This window comes from Arachis stenosperma, chromosome 5 (assembly GCF_014773155.1).
Source record: "Arachis stenosperma cultivar V10309 chromosome 5, arast.V10309.gnm1.PFL2, whole genome shotgun sequence".
NCBI lineage: Eukaryota > Viridiplantae > Streptophyta > Magnoliopsida > Fabales > Fabaceae > Arachis > Arachis stenosperma.
The window spans coordinates 140,915,711-140,936,622 of record NC_080381.1 but is presented as its reverse complement, the minus strand read 5'-3'; the positions used below and the strand labels follow the sequence as shown (position 1 = coordinate 140,936,622).

The 20,912-nt window shown below is 35.8% G+C and overlaps 1 protein-coding gene and 1 long non-coding RNA gene across 3 annotated transcripts; both read left to right on the top strand.

Annotated features, from left to right (window-relative positions):
• The first annotated feature begins 3,793 nt into the window (after positions 1–3,793).
• LOC130981586 (increased rDNA silencing protein 4-like) lies at positions 3,794–4,795 on the top strand. The gene is made up of 2 exons (XM_057905167.1): positions 3,794–3,959; positions 4,593–4,795. The coding sequence occupies exons 1-2, from the start codon at positions 3,794–3,796 to the stop codon at positions 4,793–4,795; spliced, it is 369 nt and encodes a 122-aa protein (XP_057761150.1).
• Positions 4,796–16,697: 11,902 nt separating this feature from the next.
• LOC130979768 (uncharacterized) lies at positions 16,698–20,382 on the top strand. Of its 2 annotated transcripts, none has more exons than XR_009086725.1 (6): positions 16,698–16,873; positions 16,975–17,139; positions 17,473–17,567; positions 17,720–17,862; positions 18,608–18,704; positions 18,877–20,382. It is a non-coding gene; the product is annotated as an uncharacterized LOC130979768 (long non-coding RNA). The 2 variants fall into 2 exon arrangements; XR_009086726.1 differs by having other exon boundaries at positions 16,975–17,143.
• Positions 20,383–20,912: the final 530 nt, after the last annotated feature.

Genomic DNA, 20,912 nt, shown 5'->3' with positions numbered 1-20,912 from the left:
AGCGGGTGCTACACCAGTAACGTAGGGTTGCGTTTGCTTCTTGCCCGACCCGATCTGTTGTTTGGTTTGGCATTGGGCCAAAGGCCAAAAAATAAAAAATAAAAAATAAAAAATAATTTTAGAATAGCATTATATTTTTTTTGGGGTAAAAAAATTAAATTAAAATACTGAATTAGTGACAATATACTATAAAATGTTAAAATTAAATTAATATTTTGACCCAAAAAATGAACAACAAAAATTTTATTTTTTAAAATTAATTTTAGTTTGATAAAAATACACATTTTGGGATAAATGACAAATAATTCATGTATTTAATTCAGCCTTTTGTTGGGTTATCTAAAAATTTATTTAGAAAATACATATAAAAAAAATAAAAAATATCTTTAGACTATTTTTAATATTTTGTCAATCGCATAAAAGATACAGAAAAAATCATTTAAAATAAAATTACCAAATTAAAAAGATTATTTGTTTACTCTTTTAAATAGACTTGCAAAAAATTATATTAATATTTATAACATTTTAAAATATATCTCCAAATATTTAATATATTCTTTTAAATTAAAATATTCTTAAATATAAAGTATCATTCCTTTTTCCAAAAATTACTTATCAAAAAGTAATTCTTTTCATAGAAAAAATAATAATTTTTTCTTAAAAAACAAACATAGTGAGGATATCAAAAATTTATTCCACAACATTATTGTTCAATGAAAGTAATAAACAAAGAAATAACAAAGGTTCTGCAGCATAATGAATCTTTTATTGTAGAAATTTTTTTGACAAAATTTAGAACATGTCAAGTATCTCATAATTATCTTTAAAATATAATTTTAATTTGACAAAATTTTAAAATATGCCATATATCTCATAATTTATAAATATCAATATAATTTTTTGTAAATATGTTTAAAGATTAAAAAATTATCTTTTTAATTTGGTCATTTTATTTTAAATATTTTTTTTATATCATTTACATGACTGAAAAAATATTTAAAAAATTAAAAAATAGTAAAAGAATTATTTTATTATTATTTTTTATATATATTTTCCAAATAACCTTTTAGATGACTCAACAAAAGGTTGGATTAAATAAATACATTATTCATTATTTATCCTCAAAATGTATATTTTGTCAAACTAAAATTAATTTTAAAAAATAAAAATATTGTTACTTTTGTTTTGGGTTTATTTTTTGTGGGTTAAAATAATAATTTATTTTAACATTTTACATCATATTTCACTAATTCAATATGTTTATTTTAATATTATTTTAACCGAAAAAATATTTTTATGCTATTTTAAAATTATCAGGATAGGTGGACTTCAATAAATAGAATATTATAAGGCTTAATAGTTTCGAAGGAGAATTGAGCCTAAGATCCAACTGTCCAACAGCGTAAAGGAATGGTTATCTTTCACCAATTTTGGTGAAAATAGATGCAAGGACCATTGAATGATTTGAATCATTCACCAAGGAAGTGGTTATTGAAAGTTTTTTTTTTTTTGGACATGTAGTGGTTATTGAAAGTTTGTGTTAATTGAATTGGTTATTGGTTTTTAATTATTATAACAATTGGGCTGTTCTTTTATTGTTGCAGTTTGGATTTTTTGAGAGGTTGATAGATTGGACTGACTTTGTGGAAAAATTCTCAAATTTGTGATGTAAAAAGTCTTCCTTTCCTGAATTTGTTTTCTTATTTTTTTTTCCTTTTTGGGCTGATGCCCCTTAGCTAGTTTTGGGTTTATATTAACGTATAGATGTATAGTCAATTACTTTCTTGTTGGGTTTAGCAATAATTTTCTTATTTATAGACAATTTTACGCACAATCATGTTTGCTTGTTACATGACATGGATATTGTTACGGTAGGTAACCGGAGATTAACACAACGGATGGCGTTCGGCGGTCCAAGTGTATGAAGGAGGAGAACTCCGGGTGGATCTGTAACTCGGGAGGCTCCGTCCGACTTGTGCTCGCGAGCGAATGGAGGGTGGTACCTGCAAAGACACTCCGATGCTTAAGTTAGCAAGAGCGTAAGCAGATCTAGAGAGTATTGGACTTGAAGATACCTGAGGCGTGTCAGTGTACTTATAGTGGTGAGCCAATAACCACCGTTGGTGTAGTGCCGTATCTTTGGGGTGCTAACCGTCCCTATTATCTTGGGGAGGTTAAGATATGGCTTTACGAAGCGGTTAGAGAGATTTTAGGGGCGGTTACTCATTTGAATGAGTGTTTATCTGCCAACTAATCCCACATCCGACTTCTTTGTACCAAGTCGTGGTTGATACCGACTACTTACGTGGAGGTCGGTACTTAGCTAGGCTTAATCCTTCAGATTAGGCCTTTTAGTTGGACCTGGGTCTTTGCATTGGGCCAGGGTATGAACAGTGCCCCTACTTGAGCCCAAATTTTCTTTAAAGTTTGGGTTCAAGTATTCAACTCGGGTACGTGGTCGACTTGTTTGAAGGAAACACGGGTCTTGGGAACCGACGTGATTTTCGCGACCTTTAGTTTCTGACAGTTACGTCAATTCAAGCGTCGTGTCCGTTGAGGGATCATTTAGGGATTGAGGGCTTTGGTAACGGTGCAATCGCATTAATGACTGCCTCGTTTTTACCATTATGCCCCTTAATGTGTTTATAAATGCTTTCCCTCTCTTTCGTTTTTCCGTTTCTGCAAACTTTCAAACTTCTTCTTCCCTTGTTCGTGTTGCATTCTTGTGTTCGAAGATTTCTGCTCTCTCCAACCTTCATTTCTTGGATAAAGGTTAGTTTTATTTCTTCCGTGTCATGCCTTATGTTTGCATGTTTTTGTTTTGTGAGTGGATAGGTTGGCCTGTAGATTCTAGCCTCGTATCTCTCCTCTTTAGGGGCCGTGTTTTTGATTTTTCTTTTTCTTTTTCCTTTTGTAGGTTTCTGCCACTTTTTTTTATATATAAAAAATGGCTTCTGTAGACGTTCTTTCTCAGTGGGTTGACGTTACAGTCCTTGGGGAGGAACCGTTGGTCGATGCTGAGTTCATCACTCATCTTCGTACTCATCACAGGCTCTGTACTTCGGAGGAGGACGAGCCAAAATATGAACTAATAATCCCGGGTCCTGAAGACCGGGTCTGTTTTGGGAGAGAAAATGAGGCGGCCCCTCATTTTTTCTTTATGTATGAGTGTATGATCACCCGTTTGGGTGTTTTTCTCCCTTTCTCAGATTTCGAGATATCTGTTTTGCATCACTGTAGAGTTGCCCCTACTCAACTTCACCCCAATTCTTGGGGTTTTTTGAAGATCTATCAGTTTATAAGCCATGCTCTGGACTTTCCGACCTCTCTAAGGATTTTCTTCTTTCTCTTCCATATGACTAAGCCCTTTAGTGGGCTAAACAACAAACAGCAATGGGTATCCTTCCGAGCCATACAAGGTCGGAGGATTTTCACCCTTTTTGACGAATCTTTTCACGACTTCAAAAACTTCTTTTTCAAACTTCAAGCTGTAGAGGGTCACCACCCCTTTTTCCTGGATGAGCATTCCTCTCCCCGCTTCCCCCTTTATTGGTCGCCGCCTTCCTCTTGCGAAAAGTATGGTCCAGATGACCTGGACGAGGTGGAGGCGGCTATTGTGGGGTTTTTTCAAGAAGCGTGGGGGAGGGCCCCATACTTGGATACCAGGAAAATTCTCCAGGGTACACCGACTTTTGTTCAATCTCAGCTAGGTAGTGCATGCATTCTTTATTTCCGAGTTGTTTCTGCCGACTTGCATTCTACCGACTTGTAATTTTTGTTTTCTTTTGTAGATATGGCAAAAAGGAACGCTCAGGAGGCCTACCAAAGGGTCCAGGAGGCCAAGGCGAAGTCCCGAACTAGGTCTGGTGGTGCCAGGGCGATCACCTCTCCTCCTCCTCCTCCTCCTCCTCCTAAGAATACTGGCACTCCCTCTCAACCCATTGTCATTTCCTCCTCAAGTTTGTCTCGACCACCCCCTTCTGCCCAAATTCTCTCCGAGCCAGAGAAGAAGAAGCGCAAGACTTCGGAGTCTGGCTCTTCTTCTTTTGATGGTGGGGTTAAGGCGGATGCTATGGCATTCGTCCGAAAGAACATCTATCCTTTTATCAGTATGGATGATGTTTCTGTTCGAAACCACCTCACCACCATGGCTGAGGAGAGTTTCAGGGTAGCGGGTGTTTGTGGCAAACTTTTGGACATTTTCGAGAAGGCTCCCCTCAGCTCTTTGGGGGCATCCTCGAGGGTTGAGGAGTTGGAGGGGAGGCTTCTTATTTATGAAAAACATGAGAAGGAGTTGAAGGAGGAGAGAGATAAGTTGAGGAAAGAGAGGGATCACCTGAAGGAGGAGGAGGGTAAGCTGCGGGCCCAGTGTACTTTGGAGGCGAATCTGAGGAAAACGGCGCAAGATAGCTACCACAGCTTATTTCAAGATATTGTGGCCGTGAGGAAGGACTTGCTGAATTCTCGGAACGCATACGCCGAGTTGGAGGACTCAATTGCCGATGGCGCCGAGGAGTCTTGGAGAATTTTCCTGGAACAAGTCAGAGTTATAGCTCCCGACTTGGACCTTTCTCCTTTACATCCTGATAAAGTCGTCATCGATGGTGCCATCGTGTATCCTCCTGCTCCCGAGGTCGTTTCCGAGTCAGATTTGAAGACTCGGGGGCAGAGGATTATTGAGTCTCCTCCTCATTCTAAAGATGCTCCGACCTCTTCCTCCGTTCCTCCGACCGGTCCTGGTGGCGCCCCTCCTGAGCCTAGCGGTGGTGATTCCTCTACTCCTTTGAAGAAATGACTCTCATTTTTTATGGCTATATGGGGGCCCGGCCTGTGGGTCCCCCCTTTTTTAAACTTTATTTATCTGTTGGTGGTTGTGAACAATTTCTTTTTGGCCTTTTAAGGCCGTAAACAAAATATTCTGATCTGTGCCCTTTTTGGGTAAGGGTTTTTAAAACCAAGTAAATGCCCTTTTTTTGGATAAGGGTTTAAGTTACCTTGTGTGTGTGCATGCTTTTCTGTTTTTGATATTTCGAAGAATCCTTTCTGGTTCTTTTCTGAAGACCTTTTTCTTATCTTGCTTTTTCGAGCCCTTTAGTTTGAGGGCTTTTTACGCAACCTTCGATTCTAGGTTTTCCCATTTCTTTTTGGTATCCTTTATACTCAACTTTTGCTTTTTGATGAGTTTTCATGACTTAGGTTATTTTTGCGATGCGTTTTTCTTTTACTCGGAGCTCGGTTCTCTTTTACTCGGAGCTCTTTCGAGTTTGTTTTACTCGGATTTCCATTTCGACTTAAGAGTCGGATGGTTCCTGAGTTCTTACGATCAACTCATATAACCTCTTTACGCCGACTTGTACCTCGTCGTTTTATCCTGACGACCATCTAGGTCGGTTCATGGGATTTTCACGTTTTGTCGAGCTTAAGTCGGCGCGTTTCGTAGAAAGACTTAGAAAAAATAAAGGAGGATACTATAAGAGATATTGCAAATGAAAAAGATCTTTATTAATTAGGAAGGTACCTTCTTGCTACTAAGGGTCTTGATAGCCTATTTTCCCTTAGCCTCTACTATGATGCCTCGTTAAAAACCCTTCTCCAGAAAAAACCCTTTTGGGAAAAAATCATGAAGTTGGGAAAAGAGTACATCAGGGAGTAGAGTTCGCTTCTAACTGTAGTACCTTTTCATATTACAAGCATGCCACGACCTCGGTAGCTCGGTTCCGCTTAGGTCGGTTACTTTATAATAACCTTTCCCTAATACTTCTTTGATTTTGTATAGTCCCTTCCAATTTGCGGCGAGCTTTCCTTCTCCCGATCTGTTGACTCCAATGTCATTTCTGATTAGGATCAAGTCATCTGTAGCGAATGTTCTTCGAATGACTTTTTTGTTGTACCTTGTAGTCATTCTTTGCTTCAATGCAGCTTCTCTTATCTGTGCATTTTCTCGGACTTCGGGGAGCAAGTCAAGCTCCTCTTTGTGTCCCTGTATATTTCCGACCTCGTCATGGAGAATTACCCTTGGGCTTTGCTCATTGATTTCTATTGGAATCATGGCTTCCACGCCATAGACTAGTCGGAAAGGTGTTTCTCCCGTGGCGGATTGAGGAGTTGTCCTATAAGCCCATAATACTTGAGGGAGCTCTTCAGCCCAAGCTCCCTTTGCTTCCTGTAGTCTTTTCTTCAATCCTGCCAGTATGACCTTGTTAGCTGCCTCGGCTTGCCCATTGGCTTGTGGGTGCTCCACCGAGGTGAACTGGTGCTTGATTTTTAGACTGGCTACCAGATTTCTGAAGGTGGCGTCGGTAAATTGGGTTCCATTATCTGTGGTGATGGAATAAGGTATTCCATACCTTGTGATGATGTTTTTGTAGAGGAACCTGCGACTTCTTTGAGCGGTGATAGTAGCTAATGGTTCTGCTTCTATCCACTTTGTGGAGTAATCTATTCCCACAATCAAGTATTTTACTTGTCCTGGTGCTTGGGGAAAAGGACCTAACAAATCCATTCCCCATTTTGCAAAGGGCCAGGGAGAAGTAATACTGATGAGCTCTTCTGGTGGAGCTACGTGGAAATTCGCATGCATCTGACATGGTTGGCACTTTTTCACAAAGTCTGTGGCATCTTTTTGCAAGGTCGGCCAGTAGAATCCAGCTCGTATTATTTTTCTGGCTAATGACCTTGCTCCGAGATGGTTCCCGCAGATCCCGCTATGTACTTCCTCCAACACCTCGGCGGTTCTTGAGGTCGGTACGCATTTTAACAACGGTGTTGATATTCCTCTTCGGTAGAGGACATTTCTTACCAAGGTGTAATGCTGTGCTTCCCTTCGGATTCTTTTGGCTTCCTTTTCCTCCTTAGGGAGGATGTCGAATTTCAAGTATTCGACTAAGGGATTCATCCATCCGAGGTTTAGGCCGGCTACCTCAAGTACCTCTTGTTCATCCTCTGTTTTTGATACCGAGGGCTCTTGGAGGGTTTCTTGGATCAGGCTTCTGTTGTTCCCTCCGGGTTTGGTGCTTGCTAACTTGGATAGGGCGTCAGCTCTGCTATTTAGATCCCGAGTTATATGCTTAACTTCGGTTTCCGCAAAGTGCCCAAGGTGCTCCAAGGTTTTCTCCAAGTACCTTTTCATATTTGGGTCCTTTGCCTGATATTCTCCACTTATTTGGGAGGTCACCACTTGCGAGTCACTGTATATCATCACCTTTGTAGCACCGACTTCTTCTGCCAACTTTAATCCGGCTATCAAGGCTTCATATTCTGCCTGATTGTTTGAAGCCGAAAATTCAAATTTTAAGGAGACCTCTATTTGGGTTCCTTTTTCATCTACCAGTATTATGCCTGCGCCGCTCCCTGTTTTGTTGGAGGATTCGTCTACATAGAGTTCCCATGTAGTCGTCTTTTTCTCTTGTTCACCTGCATATTCTGCAACGAAGTCGGCGAGACATTGGGCTTTAATTGCTGTCCGAGTTTCATATATCAAATCAAACTCGGAGAGCTCGATTGCCCATTGAACCATTCTCCCTGCAACATCCGTCTTTTGGAGGATTTGCTTCATGGGTTGGTTCGTACGGACTCTTATTGTGTGAGCCTGAAAGTAAGGTCGTAACCTTCGTGAGGCTATTACTAAGGAGTAGGCGAACTTCTCTAGTTTGTGGTACCTTAGTTCAGGGCCTTGTAGGACCTTACTGGTAAAGTAAACCGGGTGTTGCCCGACCTTGTCTTCTCTGATCAGAGCTGATGAGACAGCCCTGTTTGCCACGGATAGGTATAGGACAAGGTCTTTTCCCAGTACTGGTCGTGTTAAGATAGGAGGTTGACTTAAGAATCTTTTGAACTCTTGGAACGCCTCCTCGCATTCCGGAGTCCATTCAAATTGGCATCCCTTCCTTAATAAAGAAAATAGTGGAAGGGATTTCAGTGCCGATCCTGCCAAAAATCTGGGGGGAAAACACTTTGTTCATCAGCCTTTGATACGTGGCTCCTGCATTCTTTAGTCCGAATGGCATGACCACGTAGCAATAGTTGGCTTTTGGTGTGATGAACGATGTTTTCTCCTGGTCGGGTTCATGCATCGAGATTTGGTTATATCCCGAGTAGGCATCCATGAATGATAGGTATTGGTACCCCGAGCTGGAGTCCACCAGGGTATCAATACTCGGTAGAGGATAAGGGTCCTTAGGACATGCCTTATTCAAGTCGGTATAGTCGACGCACATTCTCCATTTACCATTCTGTTTCTTGACTAGCACTACATTGGCTAGCCACGTTGGGTATTTGACCTCTCTAATAAAGCCGGCTTCCAAAAGCGCCTGTACTTGTTCTTCTACTACTGAGGCTCGTTCGGGGCCGAGCTTGCGTCTTCTTTGCTGTACAGGCCGGGACCCTGGGAAAACCGAGAGCTTGTGGGACATGAGCTTGGGATCAATCCCGGGCATGTCGGAAGCCTTCCATGCGAAGAGGTCGGAATTAGCTCTTAGGAGCTCTCCCAACCTTTGTTTTAGGGTTTCCCCTAGGTTGGCTCCTATGTAAGTGTTTTTTCCTTCCTCCTCACTGACTTGTATCTCCTCGGTTTTTCCTCCCGGTTGGGGTCGCAATTCTTCTCTGGTCCTTGTGCCGCCTAGCTCTATGGTGTGAACTTCTTTGCCCCTTCCTCTCAGATTTAGGCTTTCGTTATAGCACTTTCTTGCCAATTTCTGATCTCCCCTCACCGTTGCTATTCCTCCTGGAGTCGGGAATTTCATGCAAAGGTGAGGAGTCGATACCACTGCTCCCAGGCGATTAAGGGTAGTTCTGCCAATTAAGGCATTGTAGGCTGACCCTTCATCGATGACTATGAAGTCTATACTCAAAGTCCTTGATTTTTCCCCTTTTCCGAAAGTGGTGTGAAGGGGTAAAAATCCCAGTGATTTTATTGGCGTGTCCCCTAACCCATATAGGGTGTCGGGGTAGGCTGTCAACTCTTTTTCATCTAACCCTAGCTTGTCGTAGGTGGGCTTGAAAAGGATGTCCGCCGAGCTTCCTTGGTCTACTAGGGTTCTATGGAGATGGGCATTAGCTAGGATCATAGTTATCACCACGGGATCACCATGCCCGGGTATTATCCCTTGCCCATCTTCTTTTGTGAATGAGATAGTGGGGGAGTCGGGTGTCTCTTCCTCGACTTGGTAGACTCTTTTGAGATGTCTTTTGCGAGAAGATTTGGTGATCCCGCCTCCCGCAAATCCTCCTGAGATCATATGGATATGTCTCTCTGGGGTCTGTGGTGGCGGATCTCTCCTGTCCATATCATCTCGCTTTCTCTTCCCATGGGTATCCGACCTCTCCATGAGATATCTATCAAGCCGACCTTCTCTAGCCAGCTTTTCTATCACATTTTTGAGGTCGTAACAGTCGTTGGTGGAGTGACTATATATTTTATGGTACTCGCAATACTCACTACGGCTTCCCCCTTTTTTATTTTTGATAGGTCTTGGGGGTGGCAGCCTTTCAGTGTGGCAAATCTCTCTGTATACATCCACTATAGAAGTTTTTAGTGGAGTATAAGAGTGATATTTCCTGGGCCTCTCGAGACCGATTTCTTCCTTCTTTTTGACTTCCCTTTCCCTCTCCTTAGATGAGGAAGTGGGTCCAGGTCGCCAACTCAGGTCTCTTAATTTTGCATTCTCTTCCATGTTGATGTACTTTTCAGCCCTTTCTTGTACATCACTTAGTGAAACGGGGTGTCTTTTAGATATAGACTGTGAGAAGGGACCTTCTCTAAGTCCATTGACTAACCCCATTATGACTGCCTCTGTGGGCAGGTCTTGAATCTCTAAACATGCTTTGTTGAACCTTTCCATATAGGCTCGCAGAGACTCTCCGACCTCCTGTTTTATTCCCAGGAGGCTCGGTGCATGTTTTATTTTGTCTTTTTGGATTGAGAACCTCATCAAGAACTTCCTTGAGAGGTCTTCAAAGCTAGTGATGGATCTCGGGGGAAGGCTATCGAACCACTTCATCGCTGCTTTCGATAAAGTGGTCGGGAAGGCCTTGCATCTCGTAGCGTCGGAAGCATCAACTAGATACATCCCACTTTTGAAGTTGCTTAGATGATGCTTCGGATCCGTGGTTCCATCGTAGAGGTCCATATCAGGGCTTTTGAAGTTCCTCGGAACCTTTGCCCTCATTATGTCCTCACTGAACGGATCTTCTCCGCCCGGGAGTTGGTCTTCTTGTTCATCGCGGGAGTTTTTGAGGGAGGATTCTAGCTGTAAGAGTTTTCTTTCTAACTCTTTTCGCCGTTCCATCTCTTCTTTGAGGTACCTTTCGGTTTCCCTCTGTTTCTCCCGCTCTTGCTCCAATTGTTCCAAGCGGCTATGGACCAATCCCATTAACTCAGCTACATGGGGTGGTCCGCCTTTTTCTGATTCACGCCCATCTGAGGAATTTACCTTCGGATTTTTCACTCCGGAGGTGCCCTCTCTGTGTTGATTGTTATCGTCCTGGTGTTGGGCCAGGTTTTCATTCTCATTGCCCATGTCCAGATTCTCTTGTTCAGAATCTGTTTCCACATGGCCTTCCTCGTGGGATCTGTCCGCCATCGATGGATGATCTCTCGGGTCCCCGGCAACAGCGCCAATGTTACGGTAGGTAACCGGAGATTAACACAACGGATGGCGTTCGGCGGCCCAAGTGTATGAAGGAGGAGAACTCCGGGTGGATCTGTAACTCGGGAGGCTCCGTCCGACTTGTGCTCGCGAGCGAATGGGGGGTGGTACCTGCAAAGACACTCCGATGCTTAAGTTAGCAAGAGCGTAAGCAGGTCTAGAGAGTATTGGACTTGAAGATACCTGAGGCGTGTCAGTGTACTTATAGTGGTGAGCCAATAACCACCGTTGGTGTAGTGCCGTATCTTTGGGGTGCTAACCGTCCCTATTATCTTGGGGAGGTTAAGATATGGCTTTACGAAGCGGTTAGAGAGATTTTAGGGGCGGTTACTCATTTGAATGAGTGTTTATCTGCCAACTAATCCCACATCCGACTTCTTTGTACCAAGTCGTGGTTGATACCGACTACTTACGTGGAGGTCGGTACTTAGCTAGGCTTAATCCTTCATATTAGGCCTTTTAGTTGGACCTGGGCCTTTGCATTGGGCCAGGGTATGAACAGATATATACACAAAACACTACTTAATATATAGGGAAGTTCTATGGTGCTGACGGTTAAAATAAGCATAGCATGCTGAACCTGCGTGTTTAAAGAGGAGAGCGACACGTTGGGGTTTTAGTTTCCTTATAAAAATATGGGATAAACGCCGTTTCATTCCATTTCCTTTATTACAAAGTTAATTATTAATAATTAATGTTTTGGGTAACTCTTGGACAATATCTGTCTTTGGTATTGGACTGGAAATTTGTTTGTAAATGACTAATAAAGACTGAAAATTTCTTTTCATTCACTGTGATTAGTAAATAGACAATTATATTTACGATTGCCAAAAACAAAAATATAGGTATGGTTGTTAGTAATACTTAATTAAGTTTTGGACTATATCATGATATCTCTTAATTAAATATTTTATTTATCAAATATACAATTTAAAAAATATTTATTAATCTATTTAATATTATTTATCTCATTTATAATGAAAAAAATTATACATGCATTTATCTCAAAATTACATTTTTTTACCCTAAACAAGATACATGTTATTATTATTATTATTATTATTATTATTATTATTATTATTATTATTATTATTATTATTATTATTATTTTGCCATATACCTATTTTGTTCCCGTTGTAAAGGAGATCAAACTAATAAACAAAAAAAGAGGTGTTTGTAGTATATTTTTAGTTTATTTAAAAGGTAATTAATATATTTTGTTGAAAATAATAAATATTTAATAATTTTTAATTATAAAACTATTAAAACTTAAAATTTAGATAAGTTATATAAATCGATACAATGTAAATCGTAATAAAATTATATTAATTTTTATTATATTAATTTAAATTTGAATAAATATGTAATATAATGTAAAAATATATTGGTTTAGTTTTTTTTAATTTAAATTAAATTTTTTCAGTCAATAAAATTTTAAATTTAAATTGAATTCATCCAATTAATAACTATTCATAAAAGTCAATAAAATTTAAAAGAAAATAAATTATGAACGGACAAATAAATCCTCTCAAAATAAATAGAAATATTTGCATACACACATTAATTACCATTTTCTAAAAGCTTAAAATAAATGAAAACTTTTATACTTTTTCACCATAATTAAAATAAATAAAAACTATTAAAATCAATAAACATTACTATTTTTTAATAAAAAAAAAGATATTTTCAAACTTAAAAAAGGAGTCAATAAATTATCAACCATTGTTATTTAATCTCTATTAGTCATTTAAAATAATTCTCATGCCAATACCAAAAATAATTATTATTCAAGAGTTACTCAAGAGTCAAGACCAGTCCAAAAAAAAAAAAGAGTTACTAACATTAAAATTAGCTTTGTAAGAAAGGGAATAGAACAAAACAGAATTTGTAGTAATGCTCTTATAAAAAAAATTTAAAACTCCCACATGTCATTCTCTTCTTTAAACACATATGTTCAGCATGCTATGCTTACTTTGGCTAGAATTTTCCTAATATATATACTTAGTAGTAGATGTTTAGGGATGCTTTCTTGTTGCAGAATGCTGATGATGACCTTTGATTTGTTGTCCCAATAAACATTTGCAAGCTATTATTAATTTTAAAAATATCTCTATTTACTTATTTTTATTTTTAATATTTAAAAGAAAATAATTAATTTAGATACTTTTTTAATACATACTAAATGTTTCTAACATAGATAAAGACTTTTCTTTTGTCTTAAGGGTATAATAAGTTGATAAGCATTGGCTGGTGGACATCTAATAAATATATTTTCTTTTTTATTTTAAATCAATAATATTTAGAAAACAATAGTAAATTAGTCTAAATAGTTTAAATTTATTTTATTTAATATTTATTAATTATCACTAAAATTAATGAATGTTAAATAAAATAAATTTAAATTAATTTTGTCTTTTGCCTTTCTATTATTATCAATTTTAAAATAAAGTAATTTCAACGAGAATAATGTATCTAGGTTAATTGTGAGGTCATTATCAATCTTCTTGATTGGTATAAATTAAGAAAATCTTTATTCAAATACACGCATGTAATAATGGTGTAGCAATTCAATAATAAACTTAATTAATAGGGTAATTTATCAAAATAAATAATTTGGCTTTCAATTTATCAGAATATATATTTTACAAAATAGATATTAAAATATATTTTTTTGTAAACTGCGACAGGGACCTACGGTTTACAAATAGACGTAATCGCTACAGAGGTCTCGCGGATTACGTTCAAAGTCAAACTGCACATAATTTGCGGTAGGATATCGCAGTTTGTGTGTGAATTGCAAACGTTCATAAACCGCTACACTCCTATTGGGGTTTATGTTGATATGCAAAATGGCTAAAAACTGCTGTAGAGGTCTCGTAGTTTGTGTGTATATGTGTTTTTTTCTTTCAGTTGAACATTTTTTCAACCTGAATCTTCAACTTTAGCATAGTTTTTACCAGTTTCAGTGCTTCACTCATGTCTGACATCTCATCAGTGGAAAGAAATCTCATCAGTAAAAAGCCCCCTGACACTTGACGACCAAGGTGTGGTTTTTGCTATTTTTTTTTATATAAATAAATAAAATAAAATGATTATTTATTTAAATACAACAGAATTGCACATCATTTCAGTCGTGATGCCTATGAATTGGAGGCTGAAATCATCTTTTTATATATGTCCCACTGACACCTGCAAAATGAGATACCTACAAAATAGAACAGCGGCCATTTTTCTGTTGTTGCAAGCCAAATGACTTCCATTAGAATATTAGGATGGATAAGGAATGATCATATTGAATCTTCCTACTTAAACAATAATAAGCTTGGATGTTTCACAAAAAGAGAGAAGCGGATTGTTAAGAATAGGTGAAGTTTGTAGAAGGCTTAGAGAAAGGGGTTGAATCTATGACATTCTTTTGTGTTACTGAAATAACCCTTTAAAACAAACTTTCAATTTTGATTCTATTTACGGAAAATTTATGAGACAATTTATTTTTGTCTCATGAATATCAAAAAACATAACAGAGTAGGGAAGAGAGAAGCTGACACCATCATGTATCCTGGTTCAGTTGCCTTATGCAATACAACCTACATCCAGTCTCCACCACAACAGTGGTGGAATTTTCACTATAGTTAAAGTATTACATACACCAATTCCACAGGATTGACACAATCCTTTCACTCTCAAGTTCTAACCTAACTTGACTTGGTTATGCTAATACCTAACTATTCACTTTTAGTGCTCACCCAACTAAGAAAGGGGTACCTCACATGTACAAGATACAAGACACAGACTTAACCTAAAGAAATCTGAAATAACTCTAAGCTTTTCACTCATGTGTATCTCTCTGCCTTTTTCCACTCTTAGGCTCTTTCAATGACTCTTTCATTCAGCTTTTTACCTAAAAAAATTACAGAAAAATAAACATTGAAAAGTAAATTACAATATGTAAAACATGAAGGAAATTGACTCTTCAACAGCCTCTTTGCTATGTGATAAACCAGATTTGCTAGCCTCTGATTCGGTTCTTCTTTCTGGCAGGATGCTCCTTTGACTAGGAAGTACTGTCCAAGTAGATGAATTTCTTCAGAGAGCTCTTCTCAAAACATACACCTCAAGAACACTGATTATTTCTCCTTAGCTTATGAATGGTGAACCAACTTTTTTTATATCTTCTTGCATGTTGCTGAGTTGCTCTCTCCTAGGTCAACTCTCAAGCTTTGTGACTCACCAACCCACCATCTCACTTTTTTTCGTTAATCCTTAAAATAGGAACTTTGGTTCTGACCTTTCCTTGTTGACCGAAAGCCACAAAACAGCAGAAACAGATATCATCAATGGTAAACCCAGATATTGGCCATTGAAAAATAACTTGGTCCTCAAGACACACTTGTGACCGTAGATGTACAGCAGTGAAGAGCAGAGATCATCTTTCCCATGTAACTCAGGATGGATAGGCAGAGCGTTGAAGATGAAAAGAAGAAGATATGATGCATGTATAAGAAAATGAAATCACCTTTTAGCTTCTGAATTCTTAATACAGTTTGATATGGGTGATTAGACTTTAACCTTTTTGCTTAAGCCTTCTCTTTCTTGCTTCTTTGGTGAACAACTTAGGGCTAAGCTTTCTCTCTCTCTTTCTCTGAGTTCTGATTGAAACAGGAAAAAGTGAACGTTGCTTTGGAAGCAAGATGGAGGGATTAGCTTAATAAAATCAAATTGGACTTGGGTTGGTTCTATTCAAGTTCAGCCCGTTTGCATTCTTTTTATCATCTTTGGGCTTCTTATTAATTTGTGGCCCACTAAGATATATTCAGCTTGCTTTGTATTGGGCTGCTGCAGCAATATATTTTAGCCTGCAACATTTAAACATAAATAATCAACATTCTTTATTTTGTCCAATAAAATAATGTTTGTCATCATTAATTAATTTTGTTAATTTCTTAACTAAACAACAGGTTTAGATTTTATTTTTTATTTTTATTTTTTAAAAATAAATTTTATTTTTAATTTTTTACATTTAATGTTTTTTAAAAGATACCTTATTTTTAAAGGTTGAAAATAATAAAAATATATTCAGCTGGTCTATTTTTAAAATGTATTTTTTAATATTTTAAAATATAAAATTTTTATTTTTATTAAATGTATGTTTTTAGTTATTTAATTTTTTTATTAAGTTAACAATTTATTTTTATATAATATCAAACATGAAATATATTTGTTGAATTTATAGTCAATTTAGTTCTAAAATTTAGGATTGAAAAAGTATATTTGTTAAATTTTTTTTATTTAGTACTGAGTATGTACTACTTGAATTAAAAAGAGCTATGGTGAATAATATATTAACTTACTAGTCTTATTTTTTAATAGTTGATCTATATAAATGCAATTAAGTATTTTAAGATTGTAATTTATTTCATATTTGATATTATATAAAAATAAATTATTCTTAAACTTGAAGTAAGAATCAGGTCATTGAGATTCTCTTGATCAAATGACAGAAAATTTAGCCAATGAAATGAGCCCATAATTAGAGAAAGCATAACCTGAAGAAAAACATGAAAACAAAACTAAATAAATAAACACAAATATTGATCATATGATAAAATTAAAACAAAATAATAAAAAAGTCCCTGAAAAAATCAACAAATATATATATAAAAAAAGCGGAATAACTTGAGAATTGGGGAGTATGATGGGAGAATCAAGCAATGCAATGGGACTAATGCCAGAGTATAGTGATGCAGAACAAGAAAATGGAGATATAAAAGCGAAAAGATTCGCGGTTTATGGTTTATGGATGTTTGCAATTCACACACAAACTGCGACACCCTACCGCGAATTATGTGCAATTTGGCTTCAAACGTAATCCACAAAACTCCTATACTAATTTACGTTCATTTATAAACCATGAATCCTTGCCGCTATTTATATAATTTAAAAAAAAAATACATTTTAGTATTTATTTTACAAAATATATATTCTAGTAAAATTGAAAACTAAATTATTTATTTTAATAAATTACCCTTAATATAGATTAAGAAAACATCAAGATTATTTGATCAGCAGCACTGGCACTCAAGGTGATAAAGAGCTCATCAATAATGTCCACTCTTCCACTTCCTCCCACCAACTGTAACCTTATTTTTCCCTGACCTGATAGCTTTCATTTTTGGCCTCAAGAGCAGTTAATTGAAAACAGAGTCCTACATCTTGCTAAAATCATGGTAATTTTTTATTTTTTTTAAAGTCTTTACGTTTTTCAACAGTGTTCATTTACATATATTCTTATTACACTATTATATTCTTATTAAACTTCATGTTTTAGTGTTCATAGCAGCGAACAAAGCACAGAGCAGAGTTCCAAGAAATTGTGTTTTGCTGTTATTAAATATTTTTTCTTTATTTTTCAAAGTAAAGAAAAAGAAAACATTTTAATAGCTATGCTGAGTTCAGCTGCTTCTTCAACTGCAGGAAGAAGAATGGACCCTCGGTAGGTATTCTTTTTCTCTGAGAAATCATTTTTGGCAAAAGAATGTATTATTTCTTTCAGAAATGGTATAAATACAATTTGTAAATGGATTATTGAAAGATTCGAGGCTTTATAGGATGCCATTGAAAGCATTGATTTGTAGATGTATAAGATTCAGTAGTTACACAATCAAACACAATTACTACAATATTCTTTTACTAGAATTGTATGTATGCTCATACCCATTTTATTCTTTTTGGTTTGGAATTTAATTAGAAAATTGAAGCTATTTTTTTAGAAAAAATATTTAGATGTGTATTCATTTTTGTGCATTTTGAATCTTGGAACGTCAAGTACACAAATTGGGCTTTGGACAAATGGGATACTTGGTGAAGGAGAATGCCTTGTTTTCCAACACTGTCAGGAGCTTAGACAAAGATGTCTCCAAGGTGCAAATTATTAGTATATAATAAAATAATTTTGTCTTTGAAGGAATAATTGTTAGCTTCTTGGCTTCATTTATCGATTTTATTGAAGAGTTTAGGACACATACAATTCTAATTATGTCTCTCGCTTGAATCTTTCTCTCATTTCTTCTCAGAACCACGTTCTTCCCTTTGAATTCAAATTGCAGACAAGAAAACCACATGCAAATGCAAAGCAAAGAGAATGATGGACATAGGAGGAGCATACGCTGTTTCTAGGAGCCATAGTGCTATATGGAAGAATTGCAGAGCATGGAAGGTAATATTTTACTCTCCAAAAACACTTTTATAATTTTTTATTCTTGTGGCATTTCATCTGATGCATGTTTGCTTTGGATTGCCAATTAATCTAGAAATGTATTCGGGCTCAAAATTTTGAAATTGATGTCATTGTTTGTTTCCTTTGCATTTATCTATTGAAATTTGATATTTTCTTTTGTTTTATTAATTTTTCCTCCGCAAGGCCTTTTATTTGCTATTATGAGAGCAACAGTGAGAAAGAACAACAAAAAAATATTTTAAAATGAATTTAACTATTTAACTATATAAATTTTGTTCATAAGGCGATCCTTATCCTTTTTAATGCTATAATTGTTGTTGTATTTAGATGAAGGTTGACCAAATAACCATTTCAGTTGTTTTAAAAGTAAGCTAAAATTTATATTTAAGCATATCTTGATGAGAAAAATCAAAATGTAGATTCAGGTAGCATTTGCAAGACGGGTGCTGAAAGATTCAGATTTGAGGATAGCTCATAGTTAGGCCTTTTTCATTTTCAGTTATGTTTGTAGTTAGTAGCATTAGGGATATAGATGTTATGGTTTAGGTTTATGAATATTTTAGCTTTTCTTTTACCTTATTGCCAATAATATTCACTTCCTTCAGCTATTTGGCATTTATTCAAGCAATTGTTATAAACTTTAGGTATATTTTGTTTGATAGATAATTCTCAAATAGTACATATCTCAATAGCATGTAATGAATGAAATTTGTTTGGTGGAAAGATTCTGGAATTTTGAGAAAGAAAGTGAAGAGGTGGGAGGTCAAGGTGTTGGGTTTTAGCTCAGAGATGGAGAGGAAATTGAGCAGCTCATCAAGGAGGTATTTTTTTATTTGAATACCAATCTATTGTTATTTTATTTTATTGAGACTGTCTATTTACAAAATCAGAAGTTTTGACTGAGCTTAGAAGGGCATGTTGTCCCCAATAAGAAATTTTGGGCATGTTGTTATTTCCTTTCTTGAATATAAGATGATAAATTTTTGCATAAAGGAGGGTGCTGATGAGGAGGGTGTGGAACCAGTGAAGGAACAAGAGGAGAAAAGTGTTAACTAGCATTGTTTTGAAAGGTAATGCATGTTGGATATTGTTAGCACTTGCATGCTTGGTCATTATAGGTTCCTTGCTAAGGTGACAAAGCTAAAGCCTGCAGATCTGCCTTTGTATTTGATGAATACCTTTCTGTCTTCATAATTCTATATTTTCACAGTTGTTTTCAATCTTTGAATACTCGGGCATATCTGTTGGTGCATAGCTAGAACTTCAGTTAGTCTTTCTTTGATGTTGGAACAAAGCTTTGGAGAAGAGAACTAATTCAACAGGTGAGACATAGTGATTTTCAACACCATATCCTGTTGTTGAGTTACTTCCAATATTGTTGAAGAGCAGAGAAGTAGATTATGTTGTTGAAAGGTACCGCTTATGGTGGTGTCTGATCCTGCAAGTTGGAGTGAAAGTGGTCTTATAGTAGAAAGAAACAGCAGGTAAAGCTGAAGGAGAGGACTGACAAATGCTTAAAAGAAAAACATATGCTGAAATTTGCTTCATTATGCTTCCTTATAAGAGTTTAATTAGAATTACGTAAACATAATTTTCCAGAATTTAATTGGTAGTTTTCTTCTATGCTTCAACATCAATGAACTTGTATTTTTTGTGCTAGAGTAATATTTTTGTGATAGAGTTCTATATCTTCTATTGAATATGCAGAGCTAAAGAAGCAAAAAGTTTCTGAAGCAAGACTGGAATTGATGAGGCAGAAACTTTGGTTCTCTCACCACCCTCTTTTTTCTTTCTCTATTTTTTTTAAAAAGCTGCCTTAATTTCTCATTATCTCATATAGTCTTTTTTAAGAGGCTTTGGCTTTTAAATAATGACAGTATAAAAATCTCATATAAGTAATTTTTTTTTGCTTTTGGTGCACCTATTTGCCTTCTTAATCTGTGATAATTTCTTAATATTTGTAGGTATTACAAAAAATATCATGGCCCAAAAGTTCAGAAGCTCTTAGATCAAACAAGCTCATATTCAATTACTATTATCAAGGAGTTAGGAAAAATCACTGTTCTTAACCGATGTTGCTCATGTGATATCATCATAGATAGTCCCCCTAAATGGTTCCCATCAAGAATAATTTGATGGACTAGCAGAGGATGAGGGAATTTTTTTTTCGAAAAACTTTCAAAGATGCTATCAGTTTGTAAAAGCTATAGAAGAAAAAACCAGCACAATTATTTATTCAAAGAACTAAAAGAAAATAGTTATTTCACTAGGTATGAGCCATTAGCAACTGAAGTAGTTGATGGTTTATATGATTTATGCTTTAAGGCATTACATTTTTTTTTTTATTTTTGTTTTTGTGTTTGTGTGCTTGTGTGTAAGGATGTTAACATGTGCTTGAATGTTGATTTGTGTTACTTAAGCATATATGCTTAAGTAGAATAAAAATGTTGATTGTGTTGTTGTATCAATGACTGTGTTAGATAACTATACATGTCAACTGTTGCTTATAATTAGGCTAATGAAGGAATGTGTGTAATTTTCTAAGAATACATTAGTAATTTATGTGATTAATAGTTGGAATTTATTTATGAGGCAGTGTTTTAGTAATTTTTTATTGGATTATAAGTTTGAGGAAACACTTCTAATTTATTTTTCTTTTTTCTTTTTTCTTTTTTCAGTTTTACAACAAATAAAGAAGGAAATAAAAGGAGAGAGGGAAAATAGAAAAACCGAGAAGAGAATATGGAAAGTGAAGAATTTGAAAAATATCTTTTTTTTTGTTCACTTCTATGTCATTGTGAATAAAAATGACTTTTTAGATATGTTAAAAATATATTATTCATAAAATACTTACTAAATGATAATTCATGAATAAAATAATATGTAACAAATTAAATTATAAGTTAAATTTTAAATTTAATAATTAATTAATAATAAAAAATATAATATATGATTTTTTATAAAAAAATTTAATGAAAAGATAGTCTTAATGTACTAGGATTATATATAAAAGATTGTGTGTAAAATAA

Excerpts from the sequence above, each read along its gene's own strand:
- LOC130981586 (XM_057905167.1), top strand. The coding sequence starts at position 3,794 with ATGGCAAAAAGGAACGCTCAGGAGGCCTACCAAAGGGTCCAGGAGGCC. Across the intron at positions 3,960-4,592 it reads CATTGTCATTTCCTCCTCAA|TCGTCATCGATGGTGCCATC; the intron begins GTTTGTCTCGAC and ends ATCCTGATAAAG.